The sequence below is a fragment of the Culex pipiens genome, chromosome 1 (genome assembly GCF_016801865.2).
Source record: "Culex pipiens pallens isolate TS chromosome 1, TS_CPP_V2, whole genome shotgun sequence".
In the NCBI taxonomy this organism is placed as follows: domain Eukaryota; kingdom Metazoa; phylum Arthropoda; class Insecta; order Diptera; family Culicidae; genus Culex; species Culex pipiens.
In genome coordinates this window covers 76,349,905-76,372,207 of record NC_068937.1, presented here as the reverse complement: position 1 = coordinate 76,372,207, position 22,303 = coordinate 76,349,905, and the positions used below count along the sequence as shown (strand labels likewise).

Sequence of the window (22,303 nt, the reverse complement as noted above, 5' to 3'; positions counted from 1 at the left end):
TCACCGAAGCTCGGCAGAGTTAACACCTTCCAAATGCCTATGCGAGTTATTTGGGCATGAATATCAGCCGAGGGGGGAATCGGTCGAAAAAGGTTGAGAACCACTGTTCCAGAGTATCCGAATATGAATCTGGTTTTTGGTACATAGATAATTGAATCGCTTTGCGCAAAGTGAGGACTAAACCAATCGTTCCCATACTTTGGGGAGTTATTCAAGGCCCCAAAAGAAATTGCTGTGCTCACTAAAATTAGACGACTACAACCATTTTACACCCTAATGAAACATATACATAATATTTACCGAATATATTAAATTGAAAAATACTAGATTATAGACACAGTTTAATAGTATAACTTTTTCAAAACAGTTTGGCTTCTCATAAAAAAAACTTGCAATTTGAATATCTTTGAATATCTTTGAATATCTTTGTATCATAACTGCATTATCCTTAACAACACATTATGCATTTTTGATTAAAGTTAAAGTATTTCAATTGTATACCTTCAACATCTGTTGCAAATGTTTTGAATCGGAGCGATTCAAGAAAATTGCTTTAATGCAACGGAATATAATAATAACAAAAGTGATCAAACCACTTGCTGCACTATAATGCGCATGTTGAATTTCGAATTTCGAATCTTTTTTCGTTCACACAAAGCGCATGACAGTCAAAATATTGAGAGCACAACAGAGAGAAAAAGAGAGAGAGAGAGAGCGGGAGAAATTTATTTGTATACAAATAATTGCTGAGAAAGAGAATTTTGATGAGAAGTGAAGTTGTGCCTTTCCTTATGCTACATCTATACTAGGACGTTAGGATATTTTACAACTACTAATGGACAATAAATAGATGAACATTTCATTCAATGAATGTGTATTAAATTATTAATCATTATATAATATTTTTAAAAACGTACTTGGAATAAAACTTATAAAAGCGGTTGAATTGACTGTTATTGAAGAGAGAAAGTTTTTTTTAATCTAAAAAAATCTTTGAATATATATATTTGTATTGGTGTGTAGAATGACAAAATTCGGTAATTCATACTTATACACAGAGCAGCTTGGTATTGGTGCCGTTTCACTTTCGAGAAGAAAAAGAGAGGAGCCTGAGCTTGTTCTGTGGCTTTTACATCAGTTTAATTTGGGGTTCTGCGTTCGTTGGATATCCTTACGGATGTACCCGTGCCGGATACAGGGTTTTTCTTTAAAAAGGGAGTTTCATGCAATGAAATTTGTCAAAATATCATGTCCCAAATCTGGACAAATTAAATTTGCAAAACTCATGTAAGCTGAGCTACTGGTTTGTGATTTGAAAGAGATAAAGTGAATGGTGGGTTTGAAGCAAATTTGGTTGGCTGTCGAGAATCAAGAAAAGCTTAGTGGAGTGTTTCATGAAGAGATCAATAGTGTTGAATATACAGCAATGGCAGCACAAAATGTCCGAAGAGTGCATTCATACTACATGAAAAGTCTGGATTAAAAAATTGATTGAAACCCCTAAAATAGGGCAAGTGTATCATAAAAGATTCGACTGTAGCACATAAGTGAATAATCGATGTGAAAATTAAATTAATTCAAGTTTAAATAGTTCCTCCAAAGTTTGATTATTGGTTTGAATGAATGTGTGAAAAGTGCGTTTGAAAAAATAATTGGAAAAACCGTTCGATATGTTGCAGCATTTTTCATCTTACATAACGTAGACTTTCTGCGAGCGAGCGCAAACTTGGAACAAAAATTCATCTGTTTCAATTTTCTCCGCCATGTTCGGTCAGGTTATACATATATAGCAATCTCTTCGAGAACCACATCCACACGAAGGTTGAACATTCACAGGTAGATAGAGCATCACCAAAAAATACGCTCAGCCGGAATCTTACAGCAAAGTTTCCTTTCGTGTGTGCTTTCTTCGCTCAGCTTGTATTGATATAAAGGAACAACAAAGAGTAGGGATCTTCACAAGAAAAAAAGAATAACTGTAGTCCAAGAAGAAAACATCAAAAAGAAAAGTGCAATTCGTGGGAGAGAGAAAAAACCAATATCAATTGCTTTGAAATCCTTTTTTATACTAAAGTGTGTTTGTGTCCGTTTTTTCTGGCTTGGTATTACTTTTGCAAACACGTAATCAATGTGTACCAATGTCGATAAAATGTATAACGAAGTCAAGTTTCTTCAATCATTTTTTGACAATCTTAAATTGGAGCCGCTTGGAAACTGACTTGAATGCCACACCAAGCATGTTCTTCAGACGATAAAGTGCAATTCATCTAAGTAAGATTCAATTGATCTTGTTTTTGCAAAGCATTAATGGGTGCTATAAATTACATGTTACCCATCAGCTTCAGATCCTTCGGATTTCTTGTCATACCTAGCAACATCTGTTTAGAGTTAAGTTCACCGTGCCATGCTCAATTGAGCGTTGCTTCAAGTTTCAAGCTCATAAGTGTGCTCTAGGATACTCACTTTGAGATTGAAATAAATTTGAATTGAGAGTATGCACACACTAGCAAAAAGTACGGACGAGAACATTGCACTCGACCGGAATCAAGTTGAAAGAGAGTGCCGGCAGTGTGATATAAGTAATGAAATCAAAATTTAATGAAACGAAATCAAGACTAATTGAATCATATTCTTTGTGGACCAAAGAGTGTCACAAGAGCAAATCGACCGAGGACAGATCATTTGAATTACTCGTTATACATTGTATCACCAGGAACAGCGTATTGAAAATTGCCCGTGAAATTTTACTTGATAAACTTACAAGAGAGTTCCAACTAAACCAAAGCCCACGAAGCTAAGAAAAAAAAGAATAATAAATTTATGACGTGTGAAATACTATTTATAGAACGGGTGTTATAGCACTACAAGCATAACTGTGAGCGAAGAAACAACTATTTTAAGAGTTTTGTGCTATATTCCGGGAGTGAAAACTGTGAATCCTGGAAAACATGCGTAAATTAAAGAATTAAAAGTGCTTTGGACTGAAGTGTCCATCCAGTGAGTTCGATGTACTGATTTAAGAAGTGAAGCAGTCAAATAACCCAAAATGACGATGAAATCGATGAGATACAATGACTGCGACACCATTATGGGTGGATATAGTGCAGAACCACCGCCTCTTCCGAAGCGTGTTCCCCCAGTGCGTAATATCTACGCAGAACCTTTCGCTACCGAAACCACGTGCAGGTGAGAAGGAAATTCATTCCGGATGCATACACTACAATACACACCCCGGTGGTTGGTCACTTTTTCGTTTGACACTTTTTTAGTTTGTACCCCGTTGGTTGGTTAAAGTCAAACTTAAATGTGACGAACTGTCACTTTTACACGGCGCTCAAGCACACTATCAAAACAAACGTTTGATAGTGTGTGTGTGAACTCCGTGTAAAAGGGGTGTCATACTAACAATGTGACCCCGTTCGTTTGACAACAGTTGGTGTCAAACCATCGGGGTTTGAGTGTATTTATCTTACGAATGTCCAAGTAAGCGCTACAGTACTTGTTCGGTAACTGAGCTGAAAAATAACACAACAGTGTAAAATATTTGATCACACGCACACACTACCGTTTGTTTTGATAGTGTACGTGAGCGCCTTGTAAAATTAACAGTTCGTCAAACTGTTTAGACTGAAACGTGTCAAACTTTTGGGGGATTAGTGTAACCTAAAATTTCGAAAGAACCTAAAAAAGTATATTTTTTGTTTAGCATGCTTTTTGCAACCCTAACCACTCCATAATTTTGATTAGTTATTGTTTTTTGGCGGGGACCAATTATCAAGCTTCTTTTGGTATTGTATTAGGTTTTACGCCTACTAGATTTGGAGGTTAGAAAGGAGTGTATTGTTTACCTGGGTCAAACGGAGAGAATCTTCTGTCTCATTTTTCACGCTATCTCTCGAGTTCTCCTTTCTGCTCTCACAACCGCAAGCGTATGGAAGTGGCTCGCACTGACAGCGGCTCGACATCCTCTCCGCTTGCCTTAGTTGTTTACAATTCGATGTGATCGACGATTTTGTTCAGGTAAAATCGTCGATAATCGAGGAAGACCATGTAAACAGTGCACGCGAGCTGTCAAATGATGTCACGGCGTAAAAGATAATTCGCTAAAGAAACTGCATTTGAATTTAACATTTAACTGTCGGACAATAAGGCACTCTCCCCTACTCAATAAATCCAGGTTTTTAAGCGAAGATGGCGTTCGAATGGCGAACATCCAAAATGTCAAAATCGCGCAGTAGCACCAACATTAGAAAACAAATGTGGCTGTCATGCCATGGCACACTTTTTTCGGAATATTGGTACCACTGCGTGATTTTGACATTTCGGACGTTCACCATTCAAACGCCATCTTCGCTTAAAACCCTGGATAGATCTAAAGATTTAAAAAGCAAAACCATTGGTGCTGCAACCGTCAGGTTTTGTGTGACAAGCACTTAATCCTTTTTTTACAACTTTGTTTGATATCGAGCCCATCCGCAATTTACAGAAATCTTTAATATATTTTTAAATATGTTTCACCAAAACCCCAAAACACATTTCAAAATTTAAATTGTAAACAGATTGATTGTTAACAGATAATAACTTAAAGACACGTATCCTTAGATATTCCGAATTTCGTAAAACAAAAGTACTTTTTTTTAAATATCATATACCTAAATTACTTCCCTTTTAAGCATTGGATTTAATCTTTAAAAAAATTATCACGAAATTGTGGAATTCCCATTTAGAGCTATTCTCTCCTTCCTTCCTTCTTATTTCTAACCGTATTTTGTTTGAACTTCTGTCATAATTTTCTCACCCGCGTCAAAAAAGGATTTTTTCAGATACTATTTGGTTTGACAAATGTTCAAGATGGGTTAAAACAATTGTACGGTGAACTCGCAATTGAAGGTTCAAAAACAAACCGAGATTGCCACCGAAATCGTCACCAAAGCCGTATTGTTAAACGGATTTTGATCTACCGCGGCCGATTTGAAATAATTCGTTGGCGTTGTCAAAAATTGTTCGCCGTAGATCGCGGTTAATACTTTTCTATCAAAGTTTTTTGTGTGATCGCGGTAGATGCTCTGCTAAATTTTAAGAAATATTTCAAGAAAATCTACCGCGGTTGATCAAAATCTACAATCTACAATCACTTTACTGCCCCTGATCGCATAAATGTCCCATATGCATTTTCATCGATTTCGAGATATTGATGCAGTTTGGTTCAAAATTGTGTGCTCTTTCAAAAGAGCCTATAACATCCAGTACTTCGTTCTAGAAATCAGGAGAAAATCCAGTTTTTTTGAAAACTTAACACTTAACCTTATGTATGGGACAAACTTTTAATGCGTTTTTCTCAGCTTGCTTGTTACATATGGGACATTTATGCGGACATGGGCAGTTTACTAAGAATAACTAAGTTGCGTAATTAGATAAGTTGTGAAGAAAAAGTACGTAACTTAGTGCTGTTATCTACAATCAACATAGAAAACTTGCTGGGATGTTACACGTTGCTAAACAGTTGTTTGTTTACCTTCTATATGGAAAAATCGACTTAGGGGAACTATACCCTTTTTCAGCCTATTTCTATTATCGGCCTATCAGCACTTTGATCATGGATTGCAGCTTTCATAATGTGTTTTTGACTGTTCCAAAGTAATAAATAGCTCAAATAAAAGTGAGCAAGCAACTCTCCATTGCTGATATATCTGAAAATGTTGATTTAACAAAGGAAAACGGCAAAAGTGATGAGAATTGGTCGAACGGCTTAGACTGATTAAAATGGGTATATTTCCCCTACCGTAGATTTTGAAATTTTCCTAGTCAAGATGCTAATTTGATTACTTTTCCATTGTAGAAGATCAGATTCATTTCCATTGATTCAAATTCCTAAGCTAAGAACAATTTTTAAGTAAAGTAAATGGGCCAATGTCGATGTGTAAACAAAGAGTCTATCCTGCTCACGTCAGTTAATGTTTACGATGAGACCGAGCAGGATAGACTGCTTACACTTCGGCATTGGCACAATTACATTGTTTTTCTTGAAGTAAACTTTCTGACTTGTTGCGTGATTATCAATAAAAAAATATATAAAAAAAAATATGACGACCTTTGGATTGTTAGTCCAAATGCCACCAGCGACTCTACCGAGACAGGACCCAGGGAGACGACTCCTACACCTGGACTGAGCTAACGACCTAACCTTTTCAGGTTAGTCCGGGGCCAACATTTACTTCCCATCCGACGGAAGGGGTGATCAATCAGACAAATCTCGTCTCGAAAAATGCCACCGGGACCTTCTGGGATCAAACCGAGGTCGACTGGGTGAGAGACAACCACTTACCCCTACACCACTGGGCCAGACAATGGGGTATTCGGTTGTGTTTAATTTATAAATTATAATAAGAAATGGTTTGGGGATTATCTATGAACACTAAACCCAAGTAACCGCGAGGCACTAAATAGTGGCATTAAATCAGCATTATATTGGCATTTAATATAAGCAAATAATGCTTCAAAACATTAAATCAGCACTTTTTCCTTGAGAAATATTTCAAGTGGCGCACAGTGATGCCGATTTAATGCCTCACTGAAGCTCGAACAAAAATAAACTGCTTTATCGACGTCAAGGCTGGGGAAAAAAAGAACAGCTGCTCCACACTCTTGGTGGTGGGCCTCCTTTTTTTTCTCCTGTTGCGTTTCATGTGTGAGTGTGACACTTTGATGTTATTCTTGCTTTTTTTTTCGTCGATCTCCGATCTCGATATATTCTGCAATGAGTGTTAGTTTTGAAAGTTTTAATCGATGTGGTTGATGCATCGAACATTCAGGAAGACTTTCTAACTGCTGTTTCGTCTCAAGTGCAGTACAATCAATTACAGAAGGCTTGGGGTTAATAGGGAGAAGCACTGGCTAATGGCTAACGTGAACTGCTTTTCCGAGGAGTGCTTGGTCCACGGTTGGCAAAATTTCACAAATTGTATCAGACTTCCGGAAAGCTGCTTTTTGCTTGTGAGAAAAGTCATTCAATTTACCAGAGAACTTTTGATTATGTCCTTTATCCTTTGGGCATATGTTTTGAAAAAATTGGCTTAATTACAAGCTGCAGTTTTGTACAAAAAAAAAAACAAATCAAAAAAACACTTCAATCGGCGGCGGGAATTGAACCCAGTTCACGCTAAATTAGCGCCATGAATCTTATGTAGATTTCTAATGAATCTAATGTAAATTTCAAATGAAGCTAATGTAAATATTAGAGTGTAACAAAAATGACTTTTTGGCGGGAATTCAGGGGCTGGTTCCGGTGGGCCTACTGAGCCCAAATCCCAAATATGAGCTTAATTGGACGTAACAGGAGCTGGCGCTCCGCCCTTCAATTTTAAATGGGATTTAACCCGTAAAAATGTTTTTTTTTTTTTGCAAAAATGTCTATTTCTGAGGCATTTTGCCCACCAATGCGTATACCGGGTTCGGTGGCACAGTGGTTAGCGTGGTAGCCTCTCACCCCAGTATGGCCTGGGTTCAATCCCAGACGGACCCGGGGCATTTTTCGAGACGAGATTTGCCTGATCACACCTTCTATCGGATGGGGAAGTAAAACGTCGGTCCATTAGCGTAAAAGAGGTTTTGAGTGACCCACCACACATAACCTTCGGACGCCTAGAAATGAGCAGAAACTTGCAACAGAGACCACAAAAGACCCGGGGTCGTTAAAGTGGATTGCTTTGCTTTTTTTACGTATATCAGAAACATCTGGCGTGTAGGCAAGATCCTTGCGCATGTTTTGGTATATATAAGATTGAAGTTTTGAGCAGCCTAGAGCTTCGTACAGGCCTTCAAAGTTTTGCATTTTTTCGAAAAAATGGCCCCAGCAAATTCAAATGTCTTGGGCGTCGAGAGGTGCGACGCATATCTTTTTTGCTGGGGGCCAATTATATGATTTTATCAAATTGGAAATTAAAAACAGTTTAAATAAAATCTGTGGGGTTTTGTGAAAAAAATAATAGGACGAGAACAAGAAAAATGTCCCATCACAGTTATATTTTCTCACCCTGGCTCAAATGCAATATAGCTCGAAATTTCATGATTTCGTGTTCTCTGCGTGATATGTCATATATTACAGTTTTCTACACTCGCAGTCCACCCGTTCAGACGTCCTCAAAGCAGTAGAGCAAAACATGGAACATATCAGGAGAAATCATAAATATTTATTATTATTCAATGACATTAACATATATATTGTACTTTTCAGTGTCCCTCTCTCTTCCCCATCTCTTGTGGTTCATCTTTCGTTAAATTTCTGAAAGATAGAGAGTGGTGGACTGGCCACTATTTAATATCATGATGCAAAGGCTATCCCAAGTAAATGCATTTTGAACCGCAACAACGTATATGTCACAACACTAATCGTCCCCAACCGAAAGGTCAATTTACCTTCGAACATCAAAATTAAAATTTGCTTTGCGAGCATGAGCCTTCAATTGGGTCCCAAAATTAAGATTAAATTGCTTATATTACAGTTCACAACGATAAAGCTTTGTTTTATCAGCCCGACACAGAGGTATTTTAATGGATTTTTTCATGGCCTTTTCGGCGGAAAGTATCTTTCTATACAGCTAGTTTAGAAAAGGGGACCATAGTTCTGGAGCAACATTTTAAAAGGGCGCAAATACATTTTGACAGCTGGTACTATTTTTCTAATTTCAAGACAACTGGTAACTATGTGACAAAACCCGCATTGTTTGAAGGTAGCTGGGGAGGCCAGCTATTGTTTAACACTTAACATTTTGTGTTACTTGAAGATTGAGAGTAAGCAAAACAGTAAAAACTGTTAAAATGCGTATCCGCCTTTTTCTCGTGTTCCTCTAGAGTTGACTCATGGTTAAACGTTGTTGTCAATTTAAATTGTTTGCATTACAATTTTAAAAAGTGTGTAAAAAACACTTACCAGCAATTACATAACGCATAAATCACACTTGCAATAGTTTAGAAAAGGGGACCATAGTTCTGGAGCAACATTTTAAATGGGCGCAAGTACATTTTTACAGCTGGTACTATTTTTCTAATTTCAAGACAACTGGTAACTATGTGACAAAACCCGCATTGTTTGAAGGTGCCTGTGCTTACAATTTGCAATTTAATATAAAACATACATGCATTTTTCCCCACTGTTCCTGAGGGAACACCCGTGAAGAGTATCGGGGCCGGCATTTTGATAATCAACTTAAAGTTAACATGTTAAGGTTAATGTTAACATTCCATAGTTTGTCTTCCTAATGTGTCTTTATAAGGTCCAGTTTGTGAAGATACACTACCTTCCCTTTACTGAGCAATCGAATCCAGAAAGGAAACGATCACCAGTTGTGTTGGTCCGAGCCGCGATTTGAACCACAATCTACCGCTTACGAGGCAAAGCGTTACCACTAAGCTAAGTGACTCGGTCACAACTATTGTTTGAGAAATATATTATATAGTTTCCAATCACAATTCGTGGATTTCATGAACGCCTGTTCACGTTATCGCGAACTGATTGTTGTTCGTGTAATCTCAACCAAAAAAAAAAAAAAACAAATCAAATTATTCGCTCTATAGCATTGTCTTGGCGTTCTCGATTGCGAGATTTCTACTCGACACTAGGTGTTCGAAGGCTTGATTGTTTAGGCAATTGTAAACCTCTTTTTACACCTTAGCTTTCATCCACCCCGGGATTCGAAATGATGACCTTTGGATTGTTAGTCCAACTGCCTACAAGCGACTCCATCGAGGCAGGACCCAGGGAGACGACTCCTACACCTGGACTGAGCTAACGACCTAACCTTTTTTTAATCTCAACCAATACTGCTCAAAATTGGCACAATTAAAGCCATAAAAACATGATTTTTTCTGGGGACATTTCTCTAAACAACTTATGCTCACTTGTACTATACAGAGGTTACACGCTTTTACAACGCACGCTAACGCAGAAATCACACTTACAATCCGAAATATTTACAAGCAACTGCCAGAGGGAAATGTAAACAATATAAAACACACATGATTTTGTTCTACGTCTTCAGACAGATCGTTCCATTTTGTCATCACGTTCAAGTGTGTCTGATTGAAGAGTTGGGGGGTTTAGTCCTAACCCTATTTTTAACGTTGTCATGCAGTCTGAAGACTTTGCTTGAAATATGATTACCCAAATACAATATTGAACTAACAGAACTAAATTTTTGAGAAATGAATAATTTTCTTTTTTTTTGTTCTAGCAGCCAAGTTAATATAAGATTGTAGCTGTAGAATATAAAAAAATAGTATGAAGGGAAATGAAATTAAATTTGTATATTTTTTTGCCTAATTTATTTTAAGGAAATCTAAAGAACTACAAAAAAATCCTAAACATTTTTTCGTGAAAAAGTGAAACCATTTAATATTCTAAAGAAAACATGATTCCTGGTCCTATTTTTTACTAATGAGTGTCTTCATCAGTACGGTGTACGCATCAGCACTCAAGTTGAAACAACATGGACAGACTGGTGATGATTTATTCTCAACATATGTTAATTCTTATGAAAATATTTTACTTGATTGAGTGCGTTATGATTAACAGCAAAGTAGGGCAAAAAGAGCTGGAATCTATTTTTAAAAAAGCAATAGCGGTTCGCAGCATGAATATGAATGAATGAAAGTCATAGTATTTTATCCATGAGCAGTGCCGGCAGTACTGCGAGGTATTCTTTTTTTAGCGATATCTGTTCAGCAATATATTTTTTAATCAACCGCTTCAGCTATCTATGGGATTTAAAAGATTTAGATGAAATTGATGTTCGAGATCCGACACACCTCGGATGGTTAATGAAAAGACTTATTCGATGAGGTAAAATATTGAATTCTGACACATTATCAAAGTTTATGAGCAATTTAGTGTTAATATGGACTTTTGTGGACTTTTCGAAAATGTTGTTCAGGTCCAAAGATCTTTCCCATAGGCATCATGTACAAACCATGCGTTTTGAGAAAAACGCATTCGAAAGTTTAACATCATTAAACGATGGAAAACGTTAATTTTATCGCTTTTTGATAATTCATATTTAAGAAAACTTTATTTTAGTCATTATATTTAAGAAAAATAAACATGACTCGTTTTGAAATCACAAACGTGTACATCAACCTGCTGTCATTTGATAGGAAGTTTTGATATGATTCGCTTTTCTTCGCCAAATGTACACGATGGAAAAGGAGCGGAAGCTTTGTTATGATTCGCTTTTCGTGGCCAAACGTACATGGCGTCTTTTTCATGATGCTTTTTTCGCCGCAAGGTTCATGTAGCCTTTTATTTGACAGGTTGACAAGCCAAGCCTATATAAACAGGCACTGCTGTTGCCAGAGATTTTGCTTATATCACTTTATTTATAATCATTACAAGCATTACCCGACAAACTTCGTTCTGCCTTTTTTCGTTTGTTGAAGTTTTTAACTTTTTTGGTTATTCAGCCTCCTGTGATCAATATTTGATTTTACGTTACTTTTCCGATACAATCTGCAGATTTTCCGGAATCGGTTTCAGAGTGGCCAAAGTTGTAACTTTTTGGCGTAAGAACCTTCCTTGGACTTATACGAACCCAACGCAACAAGGAGCTCGATCTGACGTTGATTCGCGTTCGAGCAAAACCGTTGATTTTTGTTATATATGAGTCATTCCACCTGAAGTGTGCCAGAAAAATATGCAAATTTGAAAATTACCATCTCCGATTCTGCTCAAATTTGGCAGAGCTGTTGAGACTATCAAAACATGCAAAAATCCCGAATTTCATCCAAATCGGACCACCCCCTCCATTTTTGTACCCTCCCAAAAAATCGTCTTTTTGGCGATTTTTGAGCGAAACCCCTATCTTCAAACAACGAAAACTCAGGAATCACAAATATTAGAGTGTCGGTCTTAGCCTCAATTTTGTAGGAAATTGGACGTAGAATCCATTTCCGTGATCAAAATTTGGATTAAAATATTGTTTCAACCTGTATTGCGCAATTAAAAACTTTAAATGGCCGTACCTCAAAACAGCCCTGTTTATTTTTTAAATTTGACCTCACCATCGTATTCCGCGGCCAATTTACATAAGAATCACTAAACGGCAGAAATGAATATGCTGATCAATAATTACTACCTGGTGTTCTGTAAGATGAATTATTTTTAATAATTTTAACGATTTTGAGATAATCAATACTTTAAACATTCTATTTTTTGCTTAATGAATATTTATTGGGTAATTTTTAATGCACTGTTTTTCCTGATCTCAGTGGCATTGACTCATATTAAGTAAAATTTGAGCTGTTAATATTTATGTGCAAATGCTGTTGATTTTGAGAAAGTCGGATTTGGACTATGCTAACCAGGGCTGCGGAGTCGGGTCATATTTCAAGCGACTCCGATTCCGACTCCAGTTTTCTAAGTTTAGCCGACTCCGACTCCGGCTCCGGCTTTCAGCTCCAACCGACTCCGACTCCAACTCCGGCCTACAAACTTTAGCCGCCTGCGACTCCGACTCCAGCTTTCAACAAATTGTTGGCTCCGACTCCGACTCCGACTCCACATATTTTTTAATATTTAAAAAAATCGTTAATTATTATTTTGAAAACATTGATAAATAGGATTATTTGAATACTCTCTAAGTGTCAAGTTTTTCTCAAGAAAAATAAGTTCGAATCACAAAACGGAAAAAAAATTGTAGGTTACAAGTTGTATACGTTATTAAACCAGATACAGTTCAGACTCGATTATCCGAAGGCCTCGGAAAAATTTCACTTCGGATATTCTTATTCGGTCTTATTTTTAATTGTCGGGCTCAAGTATGACCACTTAACTACGCTAAACTGCCCATGTTCGCATAAATGTCCCATATGCAAAAACAGCAAGCTGAGAAAAACGCTTAACAAGTTTGTCCCATACATAAGGCTACGTGTTAAGTTTTCACGAATAAACTGGATTTCCTCCTGATTTCTAGAACAAAGTACTGGATGTTATAGGCTCTTTTGAAAGAGCACACGATTTTGAACCAAACTGCACCAATAACTCAAAAGTGACGAAAATGCATATGGGACATTTATGCGATCATGGGCAGTAAAGTGATTTAGAATTTTTAAATTCAAGATGGCGTCCAAAATGGCGGTGATAACATATTTAAAAAAAATGCATTTTGATATTTAATAGGCAATTTACTATTCAAATTTTATTAAAATGGGGTCGCAGAACTCGAATGGCAGAACGAAAATATTTTTTTAAGAACGTGATTCGATTATCCAAAGCCCATACAAATCGAACTTAGGATAATCGAGGCTTATAATAATCGAGTCTGGACAGTAGGCCGTCCCAAAAAAATGAAAAGTTGTCAAATCTTGATATGAACAAATAAAGCTCTAATGGGTAACTCTTTTTGAAAAAATAAGTTTTTTATAAATGAATTTGTTCCATTCGAATGTACATATGTAAAAAATCACGCTCACAGCTTGGAGATATGAACTTTAATAAAATTACTTTTGATTTATGATTATTTGTCGTTTACGTCACATTGTGAAAAAATCTCATGTTTTTTCATGAAATGTTATTAACAAATATCGTTTTTGAGCGAGCAAAATAAAAATATCCAAAATATATGTCTTCCCGTTTGTAATCATAGTAGCCAATGTTTTATGCTAAAAACGCTTATATACCAAGAATTTTGAAAATTCGTCACTTTTTGTTCACTAAAATGCAAATATCTCAGCTTTGCGTGGACATAAAATGAATGTTAAAAAAAGCAAAATGATCTCCGTAAAATTTCCTATAAGCTGAATGCATTAGTTTTGGCTGCACAATTTTTTGGCTCGTTTTGGGGAGCGATTTTTGAAATTTTTCGGCAAAAAATACATTTTTTTCTCCCTAAAACGCCCTGCCATGCCCAAACACAAGCTTTTATGGACTATGTCTGTACAGAAAATTGTTCAGGGGACATTAAACTATAACTTGAAGCCCAAGGCGACCAAATTTGAATGACTTTAGTATGATTGTTACTCGCATTTCTGAAAAATACTCGAAAAATGCACTTTTTTCATTCAAGCTCCGCGCGCGAGTTGTAAACCATTTTTGGGAATTTTTTGTTGTATGAAAACATTGTTCCTGACATCCTATTCTATCATTCTAGGTGTGAGCACCGAAGATTTGACAACTTTTCATTTTTTTGGGACGGCCTACTGAACAGTATCAAAAATATTTCCAGTTTTGAAGACATTTTAAGAAGAATAATTTTGAAAGTAAATTTGGACTCATTAACATAACCTAAAATTTACACTTATTTTATTAAAAGCTAAAAAAATTAAATATTTATCTGACATTTTTTTTTGTAATGAATCATTAAAAGTAACCTAGCCTTAATGATCGATTTAAATATCATATATATTTAATTTTCTCACTTTTAGGCTGATATTTATAAGAAGCACAGTGACAATCAAAGTCACCTTGGTTTTTAAATAACAACTTTAAACGAAACTATTTTTTAAGCTCCATTGATTTTTATTTAGTTGTTAGGGTACCAAAAGTTGCGTATTTCAATTACGAAAATTTTGGTACCCTAACATGTATAGGTCATCGCTGAAATGTTCGAGTTATCGCAGTTTTAGTAAAAAAGTTGATTTTTTGCCGATTTCGTCAATCTCCCGTTTTCGCGCGCGGCGCGTCGAAAAACCCGGATTTTATTATCAAAAAATCATATCTCTGAATCCTGTTAATGAACCTCGCCCAATTTTTGATATGTTATGTAAAATTGTCCGAGGAATCCGTTAAAAATATTTTCAGATACAGGCTATTTGGTCCAGACACCGTCAAAACGGCATTTGATGTTTTCATAAGACTTTTCCAAATGTTAGGCAGATTTTTGAAACTCCACATGATTTTTTCTTGGAAGTCAAACTTATCATCTTTCATTTGCGCCCTAGACAGCTATAATCGGTTGAATTTTTGGAAAAAAGTGGATTTTGTGAAAATCGACGAAAATGGCCATTTTCAGACCACCCTAACACGGCGTAGGCCACCCTAATGGCCAAACAAAAAAATACGAGTCTAATTATTTTGGCCAAGGAACCCCCAGAATAATTTTGAGCCAAATCGAAGCAGTTTTATTTTTTTCTTTAACTTTCATATGGAACTGCTGTATATTGGTTTGCAATGATTATCACCTTCCGTCATATTGGCTTGGGACATATACATTATGAGAAAATTATTACTGGTTGAATAATATTTGAAAAATAAATTAAAATCCTATCATTTTATTTATACATTTTTTATTAAGTCCTTTTTGGTTCTGATATCTATCTGATATATTTGTTCAACAATAATTTGCAACGATATCAAAATAGCTTGCCTAAGGATCGACACTTTGGTCAAGTTTGAATTGAAAGGGTTCAGGCAAAAGGATGCAGTCAAGACTCAATTGAATATTTCTGAGTACAAAACCAATATTGTCTATTATTTTTTAATTAATTTAATTTTTTATGATACTACAAATTTGGGTAAGAGAGGATTAACAGGGTATCATATAGTAATCAAAGTGAAATAACACAATAAGAGCATTCCAACCACAATAAAAATGCTCAAAAAAACATAATGGCATCTAATAAATCTTCTGAATAAAATTTAAAAAATGATAACTTACAAAAAACTTAAAAATATAAGAAGTTCTGTGAAACCTGCATTATAACAAATACTGAACAAGTAAAAAAAATATGTTGAATTTTAGATAACTCCGACTCCGACTCCGGGTTATCAGAAATTTCCGGCTCCGACTCCGACTCCGACTCCAGCTCATAAAATTCAGCTGACTCCGGCTCCGACTCCGACTCCAGCTGTTCGAGTTTTGATGACTCCGACTCCAGGTCCCCAAAAAGACCCGACTCCACCGACTCCGGCTCCGACTCCGACTCCGACTCCACAGCCCTGATGCTAACCTATAGATATGATAAAACCATGCTGCTATTTTGGATAACAGTACAATATGAATATGAGGCACCAAGGAGGAATACCGAGAGGTACTAGAACTGTAATTATGTGTTCGGTAATGAGCAGTTCTCTAGATTGTTTGTTTGTTTGTTTATTAAACCAGTAGCGTATGGTTTTCACCATTTGAATTGCTACTTCCATGATTGTTCCGGTGTTGTTTAAGTACAAGGCCAGTGCCCTGAGGGAAATGTACTCCCGGGGACATTTATCGAACCATACGACTTGGGGCAATATGAGTATCAAGATTCATGGTTTTTGAAACTGGTAATGAAAATGGCCATTTTTACAGGATTGGTCACAGCCTGGAGTGGCCAGTGCCCTGAGGGAAAGTTGGCCGGAGAACCGGGTCGACCATGTCCTCCTACGAAATTTTGACCACCGCCCAACTGCTGGTACACAGAGTGTTGGCCAACAATTCCGACGAAGGTTATGACCTTGTACACTACCTCGAAGTTGACACGAAGCTGAAACGCAAATGGCCTTTTTCAGGGCCACCATTTTTTCAAGAAACAGTTGTGCTTTAAAAATATAGAGATAATTCATCCACAATGCTTGAAATTATGGTGTGATGAACAGGTTTAAGAAACTTAATAATACAGTGAACTCTATCGTTGTCGATATTGAAGAGACCGTCCAGAGCGGGAGGTATTATAGAACGAATAATCAAACTGCAACTTGACGGAACTGAAAAATTTATTGACATCTAGAGCAATATTGATATCGAGAAGATCGACAGCCAGAGAGTCGACTGTAGTTAAGTTCTAATTAATCACAATTTATCGATTGACAGTTGTCCCGTTATTTAGAAATTATTGACCCATTCAAGAAACAATGTTATTCCTAAAACTGAAGCAACTTTTTTGAAGGGCATATAAGCGGGTGGATTGTTGTAACTGTTTTTAATTTCATTTAAAAAAAAGAATTTATTTCGAGAGCTTTTTGCAAAGTTCTTTGTCATACTGGTCATGTGCAACCTAACCACCTGCACCTTTTTTTATGTTTCCAGCTGAGAAAATTCTCTACAATGTTCGTTTTTGGACATTTTTGAATCGACCTTTGGTTGCTGAGATATGGCCTTGCAAAGATTATAATTACGTATAATTAGTGTTTTAAGGGTGCACACAGCAATCAAGGAAGTTGTTGTCTAGTTATAATAAATTATCAAACATACGGAGCAAATCCTTCAACAACCCGATTGTGAAAATAATCAAACTTTGATGTACATAAATTTGTGGTCAGTGCTCTAGAGGATGAATCAAACATTATATCGATAGACCCCCTTATTTTTTAAGATACTAAAATGTATGTATAAAGCTCTGGTAATGTGCATCGTTAAGAGCTACGATCGAAACTATTCTAAAAATATTAATCCGTTTTTACCTTCCTCACCTTACTGATGAAAGGCTATAAAATCACTCGAAAAATTAACTTCTTAAATAGACCTCGTAGACCCACCTTCACGTATACATATCGACTTAGAATCAAATACTGAACAAATGTATGTGTGTGTGTTTGGGGTCCCATAAGTCCTTATTTAAAATTATGAAGTTTAGTAAAGTACTTCAATAGGTATGCTAAAAAAACCTTTTTTACAAAAGTACGGAAGATCGTAAAAAGGGTGATTTTTGTCATATGATACATTTTTCGAAAGGTATTTAAAAGACTTATTCAACGAGCCAAAAAGATCTGATAACCCTATCAAAAGTTGTTAGCATTTAAGTGTTATTTATATACATTTTGAAGGCCGGATCCCTGATATTTCGATAAAAATGGTGTCCGGGTCCATCATGCAACCCATCGTTAGTTAGGTAATTGAAATACCTTTCAAATGAACATCGAAGATCTGATAAACCTATCATAAGTTATGAGCACTTAAGTGTTATTTATACAACTTCTGGAGTTCAGATCACAGTTTGTTAGATAATTAAAAGGCCTTTCAAAAGATAGGTACTATAAGATTGAAAATCGGTTTTGTATTTGTAGGTTGAACATTTGTATTTTACCAAAAACAATACTATGTTATTATGAGGAAGCCATCAACCACCCTACGGCGGTGGATTAAGTAACGTTTTTCATGTTAAAATGTGAAATTTATGTGAAATTTTCTCACCCTTTGAAATAAAATATATTTAGATTTTTGCCTTGCTCACCTTTAAGGAAGTAATACTCAGGAAAGACTATAAAATCTTTCACGTATACCTATCGACTCAGAATCAAATTCCGGACTTGCTGAACCGATTTGGACCGTTTTGGTCTCATTCGATCCGTCTTGAGATCCCGTAAGACCCTAGTTAATATTATGAAGTTTAGAAAGGTACTTCAAAAGTTATGCAAAAAAAAACAATTTTAACAAAAGCCCGGAAGACTGTAAAAAACCCACCATGTCATACATTTTTAGAAAGTTATTCAAAAGACCTTTCCAACAAAATAATTTGAAATCTGACAACCCTATCAAAAGTTATTTGCACCTTAAGTGTTATTTATACACACTTTTTATAGGCCGGATCTCAGATATTTTGATGAATACGTTGCCCGGGTCTCTCGTGTGACCCCTAGTTAGATTGATAATCAAAAGACCTTTCAAAAGAGAACAAAACATTGAAGATTTGACAACCCAAAAGTTATGAGCTCTTAAGTGTTACTTATTCACTCGTTTGAAGCCGGCTCTCAGATATTTCGATGAAAACGATGAAAATGGGCCCATCATGTGACAGGTCGTTAGTTAGATAATTGAAAGACCTTTCAAATGAGCCTAAAACATCGAAGATCTGATAACCCTATGAAAAGTTATTGTCACTTAAGTGTTGTCAATACACTCTTTTGAATCTGGATCTCAGATATTTCGATGGATACGATGTCCGGATTAATCATGCGACGTATCGTTGGATGCGTAATCTTAATACATATTCAATAAGTCCAAAAGATTAAATATCTGGCAACCCTATCGAGTACTGAGTATATTAAGTTTTATTTAAAGATCATTTGTAGGTAGACATTAGGTCAGCTTCTTAAGTAGGCTACACTTCCCCTGTTCGCATTGATGCCCCATATGGAAAAACAGAAAGCTGAGAAATCGCGGGGATAGTTTGTCCCATACATAAGGCTACGTGTTAAGTTTTTGCGAAAATAAAACTGGATTTCCTCAAGTTTTGTAGAACAATGTACTGGATATTTTTTGCTCTTCTGAAAGAGCACATAATTTTAAACCAACTTGCATCCTTAACTCATAAGTGATGAAAATGAATATGACGCAGCAGCGCCGAGTTCTGACTGAGTATGGGGAAGCAAATGGGAGGGCAACTTATCTCACCAAGGGTGAAGGTTAAAATTGGGGGACTGGGGACGCCCTTGAATATGAGAAATTTATGCGAACAAGGGCAGTGCAATACACATAACTATGTGATGAAAAAATAGTAATGTAAGATTAATCATGTTTATTGAATTGTACGAAATCGCCAAACACAGAATATCGGCGGTACCTAAAATTAAACAATTTTTTCTTGTGGTCTTCCCACTCATGGAATAACTTATTTCTCGATGGTATTTTACGAGGTTTTAGCTCGCCCGATAGATGATGTTGGTAAACGAGTGAGGAATTTTGTTGATATATTTTCCCAACCTTCTCTTCCCACACGTTGGTAAACATAATCTTGTTGGTAACATGATACATCATAAAGGCTAAAGAAAGGGGGGAAGACAAAATCGTTAATGCATTGTTAGATGTTTATTTTATGAAACGCTACAAAGTGACAGAGCAGCATAAGGATTCGCAATAAAGCTTTGGGTGAAACGAAAGTATACATGGCCTAATGTTATCTATAAATAAAAGTCACTGCAACTAGAGAACCTGGAGTTTATTATAGATTGGTTCCTCCGTTTGACAGTTCGCGTGCTTCGATCGCCCAGACGGAAATGGGGGGCGCCTGGCGGGCGTTTTGTCTTGGGCGCTGCACTTAGCTGCGCAAGACGTCTGGCAGATTTTCCCCCCGACTGGCCCAAGAATGTTGCCAGAATTCTGGCGAATATGCAACAAACCGGTCGTGCACGGTTCAACCGATTGAACCGATTGGTTTTTGTGCCAGACAGCTGTGTGTTATTCCGCCAGATTTTCGCCAGATTCGTCGGGCGTCACGCAAAGCCTGGCTAAAAGAAGTGTGCCAAGTGTGTCTGAACTGCACGACAAACGTCCGCCTGCGCCAGACACTCAAATTCACCAGATTATTTTCCGACCGGGCGGTACCTACTTTTGGTATGAGATGGCCGTTCTCTAATAAGCTCCAGATTCTCTAACTGCCACTGGAGTGAAGTTTTTCTCAACTTTAAAATTGTTCTTCTGAGCAGGGCAAATATACTATCATCCGTCAAAATTTGTTCTGCGCATCGATGATCGAGTCAATGATTCTCATAACGGCAACTTTTAATTTGGGATTATTTTAATATTACGTTGTACAAAATTTCGTTTGGTTTCGCGAAAAAACTGGATTTCCTCCAGATTTCTAGAACAAACAGTTCGTCACTTTTTATTTTGACTTTGTCCAACCAACGGGGTACAAACTAAAAAAGTGTCAAACGAAAAAGTGACCAACCACCGGGGGTTGAGTGTATGAGCACACACTTCCACTTTTTTTTTTGAATTCTGTTTTCAGGGCATTTCAACACTGTCGTGAACAAATCGGTTCAAAATCTAGGTGAAGACTCGTTAAACCAATCCGTGTGCATGACGAAGCCGGATTTTGAAAATTTTTATTTAATAAAAAGATAAAAATATTTTTGTGTTTTTCATATTAAAAATCAGTCAGTTTTTGTTTTTTTTTATTTTTTAAAGAGCAAAATTTAAAAATCTGGTTTCGTCATGCACATCGGATACATCTTGAGAGTCTTCACCTAAAATTTCAGCCAATTTGGTCCATCCCATCTCGAGATATCGTGGCACCCGGATATCATCTCGGTGTTTCGTGAAAAACGCTAACAAAGTTTGAAAGTCCGCTTTGCGTATGGCAAATTTTTCAGCTTAAATCGTCTGATACATACTCAGTTTAATCATGAAATATCTTCATGAAACTTTCAGGAGTGATTGAGAATCATCTCTTGAGTGGATTCAACAAATATTTTGTAATATAAAATTTTGTGATTTTGTACATGTATGTAACCCCTTAAATCAAAAGTGATGAAAATGCATATGGGACATTTATACAAACAGTGGCGTTAATTCATTAAAAAAGTCTGTTAGAGGTAACTGGTTTGAATCCAGCTGTCGACACTTGTTGTTTTAGACGGGTGAAGTTTTTTTTTATTGGAAATGAATTCGATAACTCGATTCTCTCGGCTATCTCGAGCGTTATTCGGTATGTCCGAAAGCGGAACCATTCTTCTTTAGACTCGAGGCCATAGTTGCATGGTTACATTGTTAATTTGAATTTGGCTAACCGCGGTAAATTGTCTTGAACTGTCAAAAATTGATCGCGGTGGATCGCGGAGGACACTTTTCTACCACAGCTTTTTTGTATGATCAATGTGGTAAATGCTTTGGTGAATTTTTGACAGTTCGAAATATTTCAAGAAAATTAACGGCGGTTTACCAAAATCTAATTAACAATGCAACTCATGATTCTCTCGGACCATTCCCAGTCGAATCAATCCGAATTCTGAAACGGAATCTAATTAGAATCGTATACAAATTCCGTTTCAAACGCAACAACCGGTTCCGTGTTCGAACCGGTTGTTGCGTTTGAAACGGAATTTGTATACGATTCTAATTAGATTCCGTTTCAGAATTCGGATTGATTTGACTGGGTTACTGCTCAGTTTTTGTTTTATAACGTCATGCTGTCAATTCCCGGACGCTTCGAAACCCGAACACTTCATCTTGTTTTATCAATAATTTGAATATAAGTTCGCATAATAAATGTCAAAACTGCGAATAAAATTAAATAAAAATACAAGTTTACCAAAAATCAGAAACATTTCACTGAAATATTTCATAGGCGTCCGAAGCACCGGGAAAGCAAAACAGAAATTTATGGTTTTGATGTCCTTAGAATTTAGTATATTTTTATATAGAAAAAAAAACGATAGATGTGATGTTAACAGTTAATTTAAGACCTAAAGAACGCCATTCATTAACATTTCAGACCGAATTTGTGCGATTCATAAACAAAAACGAGTGTCCGAAATTCGAAGCAGAAGTGTCCGAAATCCGAAGCAGACGGGCCGGGGAGCCAAGGATTTGAACCCGAGTTTGTTTGATATGATTAAAAAGACAATAACATTTATGTGACTTGGGCCAGGCGATCCACGACTCCCTCATCTAGCCAT

The 22,303-nt window shown here is 36.5% G+C and overlaps 1 protein-coding gene and 1 long non-coding RNA gene across 9 annotated transcripts in view; one reads left to right on the top strand and one right to left on the bottom strand.

Moving 5' to 3' along the window:
- The window catches only part of LOC120429837 (teneurin-a), a 463,678-nt gene that overhangs the window by 382,338 nt on the left and 59,037 nt on the right, over positions 1-22,303 (top strand). Inside the window, exons 1-2 of one of the 8 annotated variants that reach the window (XM_052708834.1) lie at positions 1,108-1,333; positions 2,714-3,186. The exons of the other annotated variants lie outside the window; for them this stretch is intronic. Of the exons in view, the coding sequence (XP_052564794.1) occupies positions 3,047-3,186 (140 nt within the window). The 5' untranslated portion in view covers positions 1,108-1,333; positions 2,714-3,046. Of the gene's footprint in view, positions 1-1,107; positions 1,334-2,713; positions 3,187-22,303 lie in introns of those variants that run through there. 8 annotated transcript variants of the gene reach the window in all.
- The window catches only part of LOC120424820 (uncharacterized), a 100,906-nt gene that overhangs the window by 40,775 nt on the left and 37,828 nt on the right, over positions 1-22,303 (bottom strand). The gene's annotated exons all lie outside the window — the stretch shown is intronic.